This window comes from Tribolium castaneum, chromosome 1 (genome assembly GCF_031307605.1).
Source record: "Tribolium castaneum strain GA2 chromosome 1, icTriCast1.1, whole genome shotgun sequence".
NCBI lineage: Eukaryota > Metazoa > Arthropoda > Insecta > Coleoptera > Tenebrionidae > Tribolium > Tribolium castaneum.
Window position 1 is genome coordinate 25357027 of NC_087394.1, and position 15539 is coordinate 25372565.

The following is a 15539-nucleotide window of genomic DNA, read 5'->3' on the forward strand; positions in this document are numbered from 1 at the left end:
TCAGATTTTTTGTAGCTAAATCTCTTACTACTCTAACTCAGAAGAAAATTTTGCAATGACTTTTTCTGGAAAAATGTATATTCTAGAGCATTTTAACTCACATCATCGTATTGAACACGTGATTTTACATCTAGAAAACTTTTTAAAAAAAATTGATCTTAAACTGATTGAAAATTTTTAGAGTTTTTGATAAAGACTAGAAATCTCCAGAAAATATATGTTTTTTAAACTTGGTCCAAAAACGTTTTATGCACTTTTCTGTGCTTTTAGAACCAAGGACGGATCCAGGGTACCAAGGTACAGATCAAACTTTAATTTAAATTTTTAATAAGTAATATAAAAACCTATTGATGTTTTTTTTTAAAACAAGAACATAAGAGATCTTTATAATGCACATATAATTAATAAATTAATAATAAATAATAATATTATTAAGTATTTAATAAGTACATATTGTCAAAAAGTAAAGCAAAGAAGCTTTATTTTATGTTTAAAAGTATTTTTTATGTCCAGAAGATTTTAATACTAATACAGTAAAAATTTTATTCAATATTTTAACCTTTCCGACCCCTGGAGCTTTTTCGGAATTCAAGGTTTCGTTGCCGAAAGTGGCAAAAAACAATAGCCAAAATATTTGGGCTATTTTTTACCCTCCAGCCCCCCGGTTTGGGACGTCCCTGATTCAAATTTGTACATTTAATCTTCAAATTCAATTTATTTAAAAAAAAACAGTGATCAAAAACAAACGTATTGAGTTAGAAGTAATTTTTAAAGCATAATCTCTTACCAAAAAAATCGCCATTTGAAAAAAAAATTGAATGACTCGAAAACTAAATGGAATTTCAAAAAAAATATTCTTGAAAATGATCACATTTTTAAAGTAGTTGATGATTTACTGATTAGTTTTTTCGTAGTTTAGGCACAAAACGCTCCATATTGGTTCCATATTTTTGCCTAACGCTGTATAATAACGATAACTAATAAGTAATAACCATAATAACAAGAAAGACAAAAAATTTTTTTGGCAGATTAGTGTTATTATTTTTCAAGGTTACAACTGCAATGTTTTTTTTTAAACAAGAACATAATAGGTTTTTATAATGCACATATAATTAATAAATTAATAATAAATAATAATATTATTAAGTATTTAATAAGTAGATATTGTCACAAAGTAAAACAAAGAAGTTTTATTTTATGTTTAGAAGTATTTTTTATGTCCAGAAGATTTTAGTACTAATACAGTAAAAATTTTATTCAATATTTTAACCTTTCCGACCCCTGGAGCTTTTTCGGAATTCAAGGTTTCGTTGCCGAAAGTGGCAAAAAACAATAGCCAAAATATTTGGGCTATTTTTTACCCTCCAGCCCCCGGTTTGAGACGTCCCTGCTTCAAATTTGTACATTTGATCTTCAAATTCAATTTATTTAAAAAAAAACAGTGATCAAAAACAAACGTATTGAGGTAGAAGTAATTTTTAAAGCATAATCTCTTACCAAAAAAATCGCCATTTGAAAAAAAAATTAATGACTCGAAAACTAAATGAAATTTCGAAAAAAAAATTCTTGGAAATGATCACATTTTTAAAGTAGTTGATGATTTACTGATTAGTTTTTTCGTAGTTTAGGCACAAAACGTTCCATATTGGTTCCATATTTTTGCCTAACGCTGTATAATAACGATAACTAATAAGTAATAACCATAATAACAAGAAAGACAAAAAAATTTTTTTGGCAGATTAGTGTTATTATTTTTCAAGGTTACAACTGCAATGTTTTTTTTTTAAACAAGAACATAAGAGGTCTTTATAATGCACATATAATTAATAAATTAATAATAAATAATAATATTATTAAGTATTTAATAAGTAGATATTGTCACAAAGTAAAACAAAGAAGTTTTATTTTATGTTTAGAAGTATTTTTTATGTCCAGAAGATTTTAATACTAATACAGTAAAAATTTTATTCAATATTTTAACCTTTCCGACCCCTGGAGCTTTTTCGGAATTCAAGGTTTCGTTGCCGAAAGTGGCAAAAAACAATAGCCAAAATATTTGGGCTATTTTTTACCCTCCAGCCCCCCGGTTTGGGACGTCCCTGATTCAAATTTGTACATTTGATCTTCAAATTCAATTTATTTAAAAAAAAAAACAGTGATCAAAAACAAACGTATTGAGTTAGAAGTAATTTTTAAAGCATAATCTCTTACCAAAAAAATCGCCATTTGAAAAAAAAATTGAATGACTCGAAAACTAAATGGAATTTCGAAAAAAATATTCTTGGAAATGATCACATTTTTAAAGTAGTTGATGATTTACTGATTAGTTTTTTCGTAGTTTAGGCACAAAACGCTCCATATTGGTTCCATATTTTTGCCTAACGCTGTATAATAACAATAACTAATAAGTAATAACCATAGTAATAAGAAAGACAAAAATTTTTTTTTAGCAGATTAGTGTTATTATTTTTCAAGGTTACAACTGCAATTTTTTTTCTAATATCGCGAGACTGTTTATCTATAATTTGCTCCAAATTTTTTGAATTTATTAAATTGCAATTTTTACTTTTTAGTCACTGTTATCTTTGAAGGTTGATATCACAGAAATGAGTTAAAATAACAAAACATGAATCATTCGTAATTATTTGATTTTATCAAGGATTGGTGTTTACTGAGTTTACTTGTTAGATAATAAAAGCGCAACTAATGTTTACAATTTATTGAAAGAAAAAACTTAAAAGTCAGTCTTGGGTCGTTGTTCAATCCATTTTTTGATGGCCGGCAATGAATTAACTTTGTCTCTAACAGCCTTCAATTCTGGATAATTCGCAATCGTGTCGACTTTTGTAATCATATCGAAACCTGGAGAAACAGCTGCCCAGCAAAAATCAGCCCAAGTCAGCTACAAAACCAAATTAATAAAAAAACACACAATTTTCATGTATTTAATACCCGTCCCAAAGCGAAATATCCTTTGTTCTTTTTAACAATTTCTTCAAAACGTGTCAAATATTGGGGGAAAACGTCCTTGTTGAGATTTTCCAGAATAGTTTTCTTTTTTTCTTCGTCTTGTTCGTAGAAATAGGCCACAATTTCTGGAATCAATTATGAAAAAATTATGAGTCGTAGAAAAAATTAGAGACTTACTCAAGCGCAAATCGTTGAAGGTGTCCACAATGGCATCAATTTCGAGGTTTTCCCAGTCATCGTTTCCTGCAAGTTTGACTTGTTTGGCCAAATATCGGGCAATCGAATGACTTTGGTTCACTGTTTTGCCGTTGTGTTCAAGAACTGGCAATTGGCCAAAAGGAAATTCTGCAAGGTTTTGTTGCAATGTAGTGCAATTTTTTAATTATTTTTGGGGAAAATTACTTGATTTAATTTGGGGCCAGTCTTCTCGTTTAATTCGGCAGTCTTCAAAGTCGATTCCTCCGTATTTCATGATGAAACGGGAGGTTTCTGCAAGGCCTCTGCCGTCGAAGTAAGTGAGTTTGTAAGCTGGTGCCATTTTTGAGTTTGTCACAATTTACTTTCACTAATAAACTGGAAGTAATAACTACTGGTGATTAGGAGGTGTTGAGGCCTTTATATACCTATTCATTATCTCTTGTTTGTTTGATGTCATGTTGCTTTATCTGTTTTCTCTAGTGTGTCAAATTGAAATCGAGTCATCGAGGAAACAAAGATATTACACAGCATAAATTATTAATATCCAGTTTTTCTGTGCATATTTTGTGTTATTTGTTATTAGTGTTATTACCTAAACCGTGAAAAGCTTCCTAATTTTTATTTTTTTTTAATTGAAATTATTAATTAATCAATATTCTAATTACGCAATTTTGTGTAATCAAAAAAAAAATAATGGAACAGATTTTGTATAGAAACAAAAAACACTATTTTTAAAACATAAAAAGCTGTAATGTTTTTTTAATCATTAGTTTATTGTGCCCGTTAATTTAATTTTGGAAAATTTTATGCAAATTTTTAAGAAAAGAAGATAAAAACATAATGACAAAGCTACTTTTTTATTGCAACTTTAAAATTAACTTAGGTGATAAGTCAAATGATAAGATTTATCTAAATATAGTTCTAGATTTAGGTGTACAGCCTTTTTAGAACAAGTTTTTAGGGTTATTTTATACCAGTTTTAAATGAAAAACAAATTTGTAGAACTCAAAAAAATTTATTTCTATTGCAATAGCATTGTTTTTAAAACACTCTTTTTTAAATAAATTGTTAAGTTTGGTCTCCGAGTTCATTGCAAAGATTTTTCGAACTTAGTGGTTGTATCAACGGATTCGAGTAATTTGATTCGTCAAACTTTTTGCAAATAATTTTTTTATGGATACAATCACTTTGCTCAGGTTCAAAAAATTTTTTGTAATGAGCTCGAAACGCAATTTTAATAATTTATTTAAAAAAAAAATGGTTTAAGAATGTTATTAAATTAGCAGTCATTGTTAGAGTATAATGTTTTACCTAAGGTTCCATTAATTTTTTTTTTTAAACTTAAAAACTAAGAAGAATATTACAAAAAATTATTATTAAAAAATGATCACATTGTTGAAGTACTTGAAGAAGTACTAATTAGTTTTTCCGTAAGGTACATAGTTTAGACACAAAAAGCTTGGTTCCATACTTATACCTATTTCTGTAGATTAAGCACGTTTAGATTTTAATATTTATACTAATTTTATTTAAAGGAGGATTTGGTTACAAATTAGTGTTACTAATTGGTATTAACTAATCAAATTTGATTTTGGTAACTGCAAAGAACAGGCAATTTGTAGTACCACCGTGTATTGTTGGTTGCGCTATTTTTTTTTGTTCATATAAGATACCAAATCAATAACAAATAATTAACTGGCTTTTAATTTCCGATTGAGACTTTTTTTTTAAACATCAATGAAAATAGTAATTTATTTTCACTTACTATAATTGTTAATGAAGAGATGAAGACAGGCATGTTGGAGCCACTTTTTTACAGTTTATTGTCCAAAAAAGGTCAAAGGACACACAAAACCAAAAATTGGCATTTTTAATCATTGGAGAATTTGTTGATTTGAAGCTAGGTTTTTATTATGACCGTGCGCCTCGTTTATTAACAATTTTTGAACAAAATCTAGTTTAGTGAAAAAACTTTTTTGTAATATATTTTTTTTATTTTTATTTTTTTCATTTTGTGAGCGTGGAAATCTGATCTTATGCCATGCTTTTGTGCTGCTTTGATGGGTATAAAAATGCGCGTGTTGAAGGAAGTTGTTGGGAGCAGAACTGGTTCCACACAGTTATATTACATTTTGAAAGTCTACCTTTGATATGCTGTAATAACCCAGATGAACTTAGTCTTGTTTATGCTCTAGTGGTGTCGGTTGCTCGTTTTGTTGGAAAAATAACGAAAACACGACTTTGTTCTTCACATAGCTTGCGGCTATAACAGTCGGTAAGTCATTTTGTCACACTTATTTTGAGAAAAACGGTGCTAATTCGTTTTACTATATTTTGGAAAAATCCTTGACATTGACCACATTTAATTTTTTTTTTCATAATTAAATAAATGCAAAATATTAAAATATGTATAACAGCCGGTTGTTTGCGTACTTTCACGCAACTTTCTTATGGAAAAATTCGAATCTTCGCAATCATTAATAAATCAATTAACCCAACCCATCAGACTTACAAATCATAACGGTTCAAATAGCCAACAATTTTTCGTACAGGCGATAATTGCACACTTTTTAATGGCCAAATATTTGTCAGAATGACTGAGTAGAAATCAAAAGTGCCGCCGGTTTGTGCAAACACGATTTTAAAGCCGAATTAATAATATGTGAAACTTGAGCTAAATAAAAAGAGAAAAAAATGTGAAAATTTTTACTCAATTAAACTAACTTGTTTTATTAACCTTGGCCTTGACGTCAATACTAAATGGGTTACGGTTTTTTGCCCTCTAGTCTCATCATTTGTTCTTTAATGTCAAGTCAAAGAGAAAATTAATATCAATTAATGGTAATGATAATTGATAATCAATAAAAAAAATATTATTGGTAGTAATTGTGGAAGAAATACAAAGTAAAAACATAAACTACAAAAAACTTGAAGTTGTTAAAATGTAATAACAAATTAGATAAAGAAAACTTTTCCGCCTACATTGTTAAAAATACCTAATTTTAAATTCGATTTAAGTGAATTTTCTGCTCAGTTGGAAATTTTTAAATAAACAACGGTTATTCTTTTATAAATAAGACAGCAATTTATCTTAAAAAACAATAAAATTGGATGAAAAAAATCGATCTCGAAAAATAACATCTGCAGTAACATTTTTTGTGTTTTACAACTAAGCAAATTTATTAATTTCATCAATCAAAATTAATTAAATTGAAATTATTTTCTTAAATAATAATTTCCTAAATGAACAACGCGGTTATTCTTTTATAAATAGAGAACAATTTATCTTAAAAACCAATAAACTTGAAAATAACATAACTGTCTTTTCCAAATAAATAAATTTACTAACTTCATAAACAAATTATTTAAATTGGAGTTAGAACAAAGGTTATTATTTTATAAATAAGACAGCAATTTATTTTAAAAAACAATAAAATTGTATAAGAAAAATTGATCTCGAAAAATAACATAACTGCAATAATAATTTTTGTGTTTTCCAAATAAACAAATTCATTAATTTTATAAACAAATTAATCAAATTAAAGTTGTTTTTCCTAATAAATTTCTTAAATAAACAACGGTTATTTTGTTCTAAATAGCAAACAATTTATCTTAAAAACCAATAAAATTGAATCAGAAAAATTGATGGCTAAAAAATAACATAACTGCAGAACATTTTTTGTCTTTTCCAAATAAACAAATTCATTAACTTCATAAGCAAATTAATTAAAATGAAGTTATTTTCTTAAATAAATATTTCTTAAATGAACAACGGTTATTCTATTATAAATAAGATGGCAATTTACTTAAAAACCAATTAAATTGGATGAGAAAAATTGATCTCGAAAAATAACATAACTTTAATAACATTTTTTGTTTTCGAAATAAACAAATTAACTTCATGAACAAATTAATTAAATGGAAGTTATTTGCAAGAATTGTGTAAATGTTGACATCATAATTCGCAACACTTGTCTGTTTTGTAAATACGATTTGCAACATATTATTTCTTTTTTTTTTTTTCGATGTGGTTTTAGCAAGTGCGAGAACTCATCTACGTTTTTAATTGTGCAAGTTTTGGTAAAGCAATTTCACCCATTAATTAAAAATAAACGGAACCAAGTACATCTGTTGTAATAACAATTAGAAAATTGTTTAAAATAATAGATGTTTCGTTCAATTAGTGGCGAGTCGCGAACGAATGTGTTTGGAAAAGAAGTAAGTAAATAAAGAGTAACGTTTTACAACTAAAAATCGTGAGTTGTGTGTGCATTTCCTCGTCGTCTCCCATTAAAAAAGTATAAGATGTCACGACAGGAAATGTGTTGCATCATAATTAACTCGCTGAAAAAATCCAAACACATAAATTATTGAGGTAGGCAAAAACTGACAAAACACGGGGGTTATGTAACATTTTTATAAATAATAAAACTGAAAGTTGGACTGAAGCAAGAGCTGTTGGAAAATTTTGGTCATTTTACGTAACCGGCGTAATACTTTTTTTTGCAGGAAATCATGGCTAATTCGATAGTGGAGTGGTATAATGGAAAATCGGTTTTTGTAACCGGCGGAAGCGGTTTCATGGGAAAAGTGCTCATCGAGAAGCTGCTGTTTTCATGCACTGGAATCAAAGAAATCTATGTTTTGATGCGCTCCAAAAAAGGAAAAAGTCCAGAGACACGCATTCAAGAAATGTGGAAATTGCCGGTGAGTTGTTTACATTGGGTGCAATTGTTGCAATTAGTTGCTCTCTAATGCTGGGCCTTTGATGCTTCCGGGTGGAAAGGTTGTATTACGGATACCTGGTACCTGTACCTTTCACAAGAGCATTTTTGCGAAAATCATTGATAATAAATTTAACTTTAGTTGCAAAAGGACGAATAAACGCCTTGATCCTTGATTCATTAGGAAAGACGTGGCGTCAGGCTTGCATACATGAATACCTCTTTCCATACCATTAACTTTATGACCAAAATAAACAAAATTCACTAAAATTAGCTAAATAGAAAGTTAATGACGCGAAAGTATAAATCTTGGAAAACTTCATGAATAATTGCACTTCTGCTGAAGGAATACTAATGAAGCACATTATACAATCGGTAAATTTTCACAGGGTGTTTCATAATGACCCTTTTTAACCAAACCAGACGAGTTACACATGCGAGCAAGTTTCTATAAAAATAAAGTGCAACTCTTTTGTAACTATGGTTACAAAAATAACAAAATAATAGACGTTAATGAAACTACAGCGTCGGGTCACATTTTTTTATTTATGAGTATTACACTGGGTGTTGCAAGTTTTATGACCGGGGCAAAAATATTTCTAGTCAAGTAAAAAAAATATTGTTCAAATTTTTTAAAGTATTGCTGTGAGACATTGAAAACTAATTTTAGCGGAAATATATTTTAAGTGATTGGCGTATTTTTTACGTGGTAAAATTCTTTTGTTCCGTAACTGCTAAAATTGAATTATGTACAAGTTGAAAGCTTTTGAGTAATTAACTTTCTAATATTGAAGATCCAAATGCTCCAACAATGATGGAAAAACTATGATGATTACAATCTTTCGGGGTAAAGCGGTCTATTGTCAAGGACTTTTGACCTGATCACCACAACCATATAGAAAATACGCCAATAACTTAAAAAAAATACAAAATTAATTTTTAATGTTTGGCTGAATTACCTTAAAAATTTTGAACAATAGCAAAGTATCAAATGGTAGTGTAAATAATTTTCTATCTTTTAGATGATTATTAATTATTTTTTTACTAGACTAAAAGTATTTATTTTTGCTTCGGCCATAAAACTTGAAACACCCAGTACAAGACGATAATATAGGAGTGAAAAGGTTAAGTTCAAGAGTGACGAAGTAAATTATCCTTAATCCGTTAATCCTTTAAATTGATATGTAGGAATTTCTAAATTTAATCATAGAGGAACCAAATGATTATGATTTAATTGAATATGGGTCGATTTCACCAAAGATAAATGAATCAATAAATAAAAATTTTTTCACCAAACTTCTGATTGTAATTACCAGCTGGTTAGTAGTAGCAGTACAAAAAGTGTTGAATTTGAAATTTGTTAAAAAAAATAAATCAATTGAGCTCATGAACAAAAGAAAAAGATCAAGAAGAGTTTAATTCTTTGTTAGAAGAAGCACAGAAATTTTTATTTTATTTTAAAATAAAAATGTCAAAAATTACAACCGAATAAAATTCAACTGCTCAATTTCGTCCAGTTACTTTATCAGATGAAAAACTTCTAACTAAAAACTGCGAAACAGTAAGTCCCACTTTAAATGATTTATCCTTACGGTTAAAGTGCTACTTTATCTACTCAAAAGAGTTTATAAAGAAATAGTTTAATACGAGTATCTGCAATAGAAAAAAGTACAAAGTGTGTTAAAATAATTTTCGTCTAGTCCTCTGTGAATTTCTCATGAAAAATCAGAAATATTGCTTGATAGAAACTAATTACGGACATTTAAACATAGAATATTGCATTTATTAAATCTTCAGTTCGGAAGTAAGCTTCTACAGCCTGTTATGTCTAAGCTCCATATTAGAAATATTGAAAGTTCTAATAAAGATATTTATTTGAAAGTTCGTACTCAGTCATTCATAATCCGTTGAGTTCTGCTCAATGAAAATATTTTTAAGATGGCGGCACTTTTAGTTCTACCGGAAGTCGTTATCAGTTTTATTTTATATTATTTTAAATGGAAAGCTATGTTTTTCACTGCGTTTTTGGATTAGTTGCCTATGCAAAATGCTATCGATACGGGTAAAAAAATATGGTGTTTCATTTGAAAAAAAAAAAAAAGTTATTCAAATTTTTGCATTTTGGCACACTCTATACATTATCTGCGTGTTGCAAGTAAAAGTAGAATATTTGCTAAAACTGCAAGGTATTCTGAGTTTTTCTGTGGCAAATTTGTCGGAAAATATTCATTGGCGACCTCGTAGTGGTTTTTCAAAAATTTGTCTTTTTTATAACGAAAGTTGAATAATTTCCAAACGAAAAGAGGTAGACCTAAAATACAAAGTTACGTTATTTTTTTCCGTAAAATCTAATTATTCAAAAATATATAGTGTTCCATTTACAAAAATATAACTTTGGTTCACCACCCTGTGTATAATAAAAATATTTTTAGTTTGTGTACTTTCGATCTAACGTGTGATAAAAACGGTATAGCAATATTTTAAATAGCAAAAAAGTTACACACCTCTGGGTCACCTGTATGTACTTATTTTATTAAAGGAAGTTGTAGAAAGATTTTCAAATAATTCAGATGCATAGAGAGAAGAACAAAGTAATTATTAATTATTAACAAACGCTGAATTCTGTGTGATCTTATCATTAGCTTATTAGATACAGTAAAAAATAACTTCAGCACAATAAAAACTTTTTTCAAAACTTTTACGTAATGTTTGAAGCGAATATCTAACTTGTATAAAAATTACTTTACAAAAAAATAATAAACAACTGGGTCACTCGTATAATAAAATGTATAAAAATTATGTTTTTATCAGTTTCTTCTACTTTCTCTACGAATTCGTACAACACCACACAAATTAATTTTATTAGATTATGTCTCAAAATTTATTTCTCCATATGTTTTAGCCATTCTTGAAACAGTAAAACGTTACCTGTAGGTAATATTTTTTATTTTTATTTTATTTTTATTTTCAGATGTTTAAGCGTCTGAGAGAGTCCCAACCTGGGGCTATAAAGAAGGTGATCCCCGTCATTGGTGACTTGAACACCGAAGGCTTGGGTTTGAGCCCCCATGATTTGAATTTGCTTGTCACCAATGCCAATGTGGTGTTCCACTGTGGGGCCACCCTTAAACTTGAAGCCTCCCTTAAAGACGCCATTGAACAAAACACCGCAGGGACAGCTCGTGTCATTGATGTGTCCAAAAAAATCAAAAATTTGTACGTTTTTGTGTATTACAGTACTGCGTTTTGTTCGGCCGATATCGACGTGTTTGAAGAAAAGGTATGTTAATTGTCATGTCGTAATATAATAACAATGATGGTAATTTGACTGAGCTTGAGCTCAATTACATGTAATTACGATAAGTGAACTTGTCCTGCCGGGTTTCGATTTCAGTTTTCATTAATGACCCGGATTTTGCATTGCCAATTGACTAACCATTTTTTTACTTACGTGACAAGTTATTAAAATTTTATAGATGTTGACACAACGAAAAAACTATTGTTGGGTTTTTGATAAGTAAAAAACGTTCGATCGTTTAACCACTTTTAAAATATACAAATAATTAAATTATTTATAATATTAACCGAAAAGAAAAGATAAATTTAACTGCTTTTTTGGATTCCTCGAGTTGTTTTTAAGAAGTTTTAAAATCAGCGTCCCTTAAACCCAAATTTTGTCGTTTTCGAAATACCTATTGAAAGTTTTTTGAAAATTTTTGGATTCACATCTTTGACTTCAAAAATCGATAACTCTGCCGTTTGTTAATATTTTGAAATCCTTTTTTGATATTTGAAAGATCTTTTCTTTGGTGTTTTCAAATTTTTAAAATTTAAGATTAATAAATTAATTGAGGAACTTCTAACAACCATAACTCAAAATTTTTAAACAAAATGCTACAATTTATCTTATTAGTAGAGAATTTAATTCTGCATCGTTCTGTATAAACATTCCCTATACATATATTTCACAGTTTTCAAGTTATACACATTATTTTTTACACTCTTATTCTACAGATTTTTCAAGATTCTTTTTTTATTTTTTTTTCAAATACTGTTTCTAAATCTCAAATTTGAAGTCTTCTTTAGATTATTTTATAAATAATTATATATTTATAAATTATAAATACTATTAACTACTATTTATAAAGTTTTAGATTTGTTTATAATATTTTTTTAATTTTATAGATTGTAGATTTTGTACACGTCTATCACATTTTCCGAAGTTTCAAAATTTTGTTTAGAATTTTTTAAATTATTTGTTAGCAATATTGTTTCTGTAAAAAACTTAACATCTAAAAAACAATTCTAAAAATATTTTTTTGATTTTGATTTTTCAATAGGCATATTAAAGCACGCAACGTCATCAAGTGCGATGCCATGCCATGTCTGAAAAAAAATTTCTTTTTGTTCCTGATTACAACGATGTATCACATATATGATCGAAACTTGCATGCAGATTAAAATTAGGATAAAAGCTTTTTTGCAAGGAGTGCTTTGGAAAAAAAAACGCCAAAAATTTTTTGTTTAACAAACTAGATTTTGACAATTCTATTAAATATGGGAGCAAATTTTTATATCTTTGTGTTGTTTTGTTTTGCGATGAATAAATTTCTAGCTTATCATGTCATTTAGTTTTTAAGTGAGTAAGCTTGACGGAAAAGTAAACCTTTCAAACCTCCAAAATCTAGTTTGTTTTAAAAAAAATTGTTGGCGCCTTTTTCAAAGCACTCTTTGCAAAAATGTTTTTTTCTCCATTTTGATCAGCATGTAAGATTCAATGATATCATGTGATACATCGTTGTAATCAGGAATAAAAACACTTTTGAAAGATTACAAAAAGCAAATATGGCTTTTATAAGAAAAACCAAAATTGATTGATGTAACTCTGGCATCAAGAACGCCTTGGAAAATATGATGTCAGATTTAGATTCTTTGTAAAAAAGAGCTTGAAGATGGTCCTAGTTAAAAATGTCAAGTTCTGTTGGTTTTCATTTGAAAGAATAAAACTGAAAATTACAAATTTTCGTTCTTTTCCAATAATTCAAAAACTAAAAATGACACAATAAGTTTTCTTTCAAATAATTGCTCAGCATAAAAATACGCAACTTCGCTATAATTTAACGGACCTCGTATCTTTTATAATAACCGAGATTCCCACGATGGAGCTCGAAAAACGGATACCCTGTATAAATCTAATGAGTAAAAACGTATGTAAACATATTTCTTATAATTATTAATAATTATTATAAGCTAGAAAAATCAAAGTTAAAAAATTTCTCGGTGGAATAAAATGCATTCTTTATTAAAAAAATTCATAAAGTTTTTAAATAATTTGAAAAGTAAGGATTAGTATTACAAATTTTAAACAAGACTTAATAAATTTACAGTATCTCGCAATAAGCGAGACGAACAAAATCAATATAAATTACGTTCATGATCTAGAGTTGAAAACCTTATTATCCTTTACAAAAAGTAAACAACAATAAATATACAAAGGCGGAAGTGTCTACGACAGTTGTGGTAATAACAATTTCTAATATTTAAATTATTAGGTTAATTACTCGGTTTATTATTATTTATAATTATTATTAATATTAATTTATTAGGTCTATGACTGCCGTGACAACCCCCGCGACGTCATCGAAGTCTCCCGCTGGATGAAAAACGACGCTCTGGACCCCGTCACCAAATCCATAATAGCCCCCCATCCCAACACCTACACTTACAGCAAACGACTCGCCGAAAAACTAGTCGCCGACGAACTCGAAAATATGAAAGTTTGCATCATACGACCATCAGTTGGTAAATTCGACTAGCAATGGGCAAAAAATGGGTTCTGATGATGGGTGCTTTGTAGTCACACCGGCCGTCAAGGAACCTCTACCAGGATGGGTCGACAGTTTAAACGGCCCAATGGGGCTGTTAGTGGGCGCTGGAAAGGGCGTAATACGCTCAATGCACGTCAAGGCCGAAAATAGGGCACAAACAGTCCCTGTGGACATTGCCATCAATGCCACAATTGTCATCGCGCAAAGGATCGGCTCTACGACGGAAAAGTGGGTATTTCGGGGTTTCCCCCAATTTCGGTTTAATTTTTTGGAGAATATTCAGGTTAAAAGAGGTCCCGGTGTACAATTTGACCCAAGACGAAGTCGTGCCTTACACCATGGGCGAGATTCTGGACATTGGCCGTCGAATTGTTTACGAAAATCCGTTTGAAATGCAAATTTGGTACCCCGATGGTGATATTCGCTCCTCGCGTTTAATTCACAACATTTATTGCATTTTTTTGCACTGGTTGCCGGCGTACTTTATCGACTTTCTTCTCTTTCTCTTCCGATACAAAACATTGTAGGTTTTTTGTGATTTTTTTTAGTTCCATTAGGGTGAAAGTTGTTTTTTCAGCATGGTGCGATTACAGAGGAAAATCCACGACGGTTTAGAACTTTTACAATTTTTCACAGTCCGGCAGTGGGTTTTCCGAAGTTCGAATTTTCTCGCTTTGAGCAAAAGTATGACAGATGAGGAGAATAAGACTTTTCCGATGGATTTTAAAGTTGTTCCTGTGGAGGAGTATTTGACAACTGCGGTGCTTGGAGCAAGACAGTATTTGATGAAAGAGGATTTATCGACGATTCCGCGATGCAGAACGAAGCAGAAAATGTAAGTAATTATGAGAGGAATAACAGGTTTTTAACGGTGTTTTTGCAGTTTGTACGTTGTACATAAAATATTTGTTTACGGTGTTTATCTGCTTCTAATATGGATGCTTGTGTCAACAATACCGCATTTGAAAGTCATGTTTGACGCTGCTGGAAGCTATGCTCACAAACTACCAATTGTTGGGACACTTATTACCAAGTAAAGCAGTGGTTTTTGCTGGTTTTAGGGGGATTCTTGCACCTTTATTGTTATATTTTGTGTATTTTATAAAAGAGGAATAAATGTTAAAAATAAATATTTCTTTAACTACGTGTAATAAAGATGATTATGATCACTGACAATCCAGAAATTAATTAGCGTACACTCTGTGTCAGTAAGTATCACAAGTATGAAAGGCTGTAAGACGTGTTGTTTATGTTTTTTTCTATTATCAAGCGCTTTTTAAACTGAATTTTTGTATAGTAACTTATATGTTAAATAATTTATGTTTGCAAACCTAGATATTGACAAATAAAAATGATACCAAGTGTTTGGCAAAATGATTTTCGAAAAATTAACTGACACTCCACTAGAATTATTTTACGCCATGTTATCAATTGACGAAACAGGCAGTTTGCTCCCCAAAAAATAAAAACAGGACCATCAGGACAGTGTACAGGAACTGGTAACACTCTGCACTAAAACTAGTACCGCAACAAATTTGAGTTTTTTAAATGTTTTGTTCTATGTTTTGAAGAGTCAAAATGTATAGATTTAAACCGTTATATAATTACTCAAAAATTTATCAAGTTCTTGGATAATTGGTATAGTTTTTTGTCTCTACAAAATCAGTTATCATTTCTTTTCCGTCGATAACAACAAGATAAACACTGTGGTGGTAACTAGCCTATTAAACCTTTTATTTTCAAGTCTTCCAGTTTTGATCCCGTCACAAAAATGTGATCAATTAAACACCTGTTCTAGAAAATTTAAATTTTTTCTATA

The 15539-nt window shown here is 29.5% G+C and overlaps 2 protein-coding genes across 2 annotated transcripts; one reads left to right on the forward strand and one right to left on the reverse strand.

The window, feature by feature from the left end:
- Window positions 1-2704: 2704 nt before the first annotated feature.
- On the reverse strand, window positions 2705-3571 carry LOC657602 (glutathione S-transferase). The gene is made up of 4 exons (XM_964053.3): window positions 3373-3571; window positions 3148-3315; window positions 2953-3095; window positions 2705-2902 (listed from the first exon to the last, which is right to left on the reverse strand). The coding sequence occupies exons 1-4, from the start codon at window positions 3506-3508 to the stop codon at window positions 2735-2737; spliced, it is 615 nt and encodes a 204-aa protein (XP_969146.2). The 5' UTR covers window positions 3509-3571; the 3' UTR covers window positions 2705-2734.
- Window positions 3572-5264: 1693 nt separating this feature from the next.
- Window positions 5265-14850, forward strand: LOC657681 (putative fatty acyl-CoA reductase CG5065). Its single transcript, XM_008201310.3, has 8 exons — window positions 5265-5443; window positions 7678-7875; window positions 10864-11172; window positions 13499-13694; window positions 13750-13948; window positions 14004-14243; window positions 14298-14555; window positions 14604-14850. Exons 2-8 carry the CDS (start codon window positions 7684-7686, stop codon window positions 14755-14757), a joined length of 1548 nt encoding a protein of 515 aa, XP_008199532.2. The 5' UTR covers window positions 5265-5443; window positions 7678-7683; the 3' UTR covers window positions 14758-14850.
- Window positions 14851-15539: the final 689 nt, after the last annotated feature.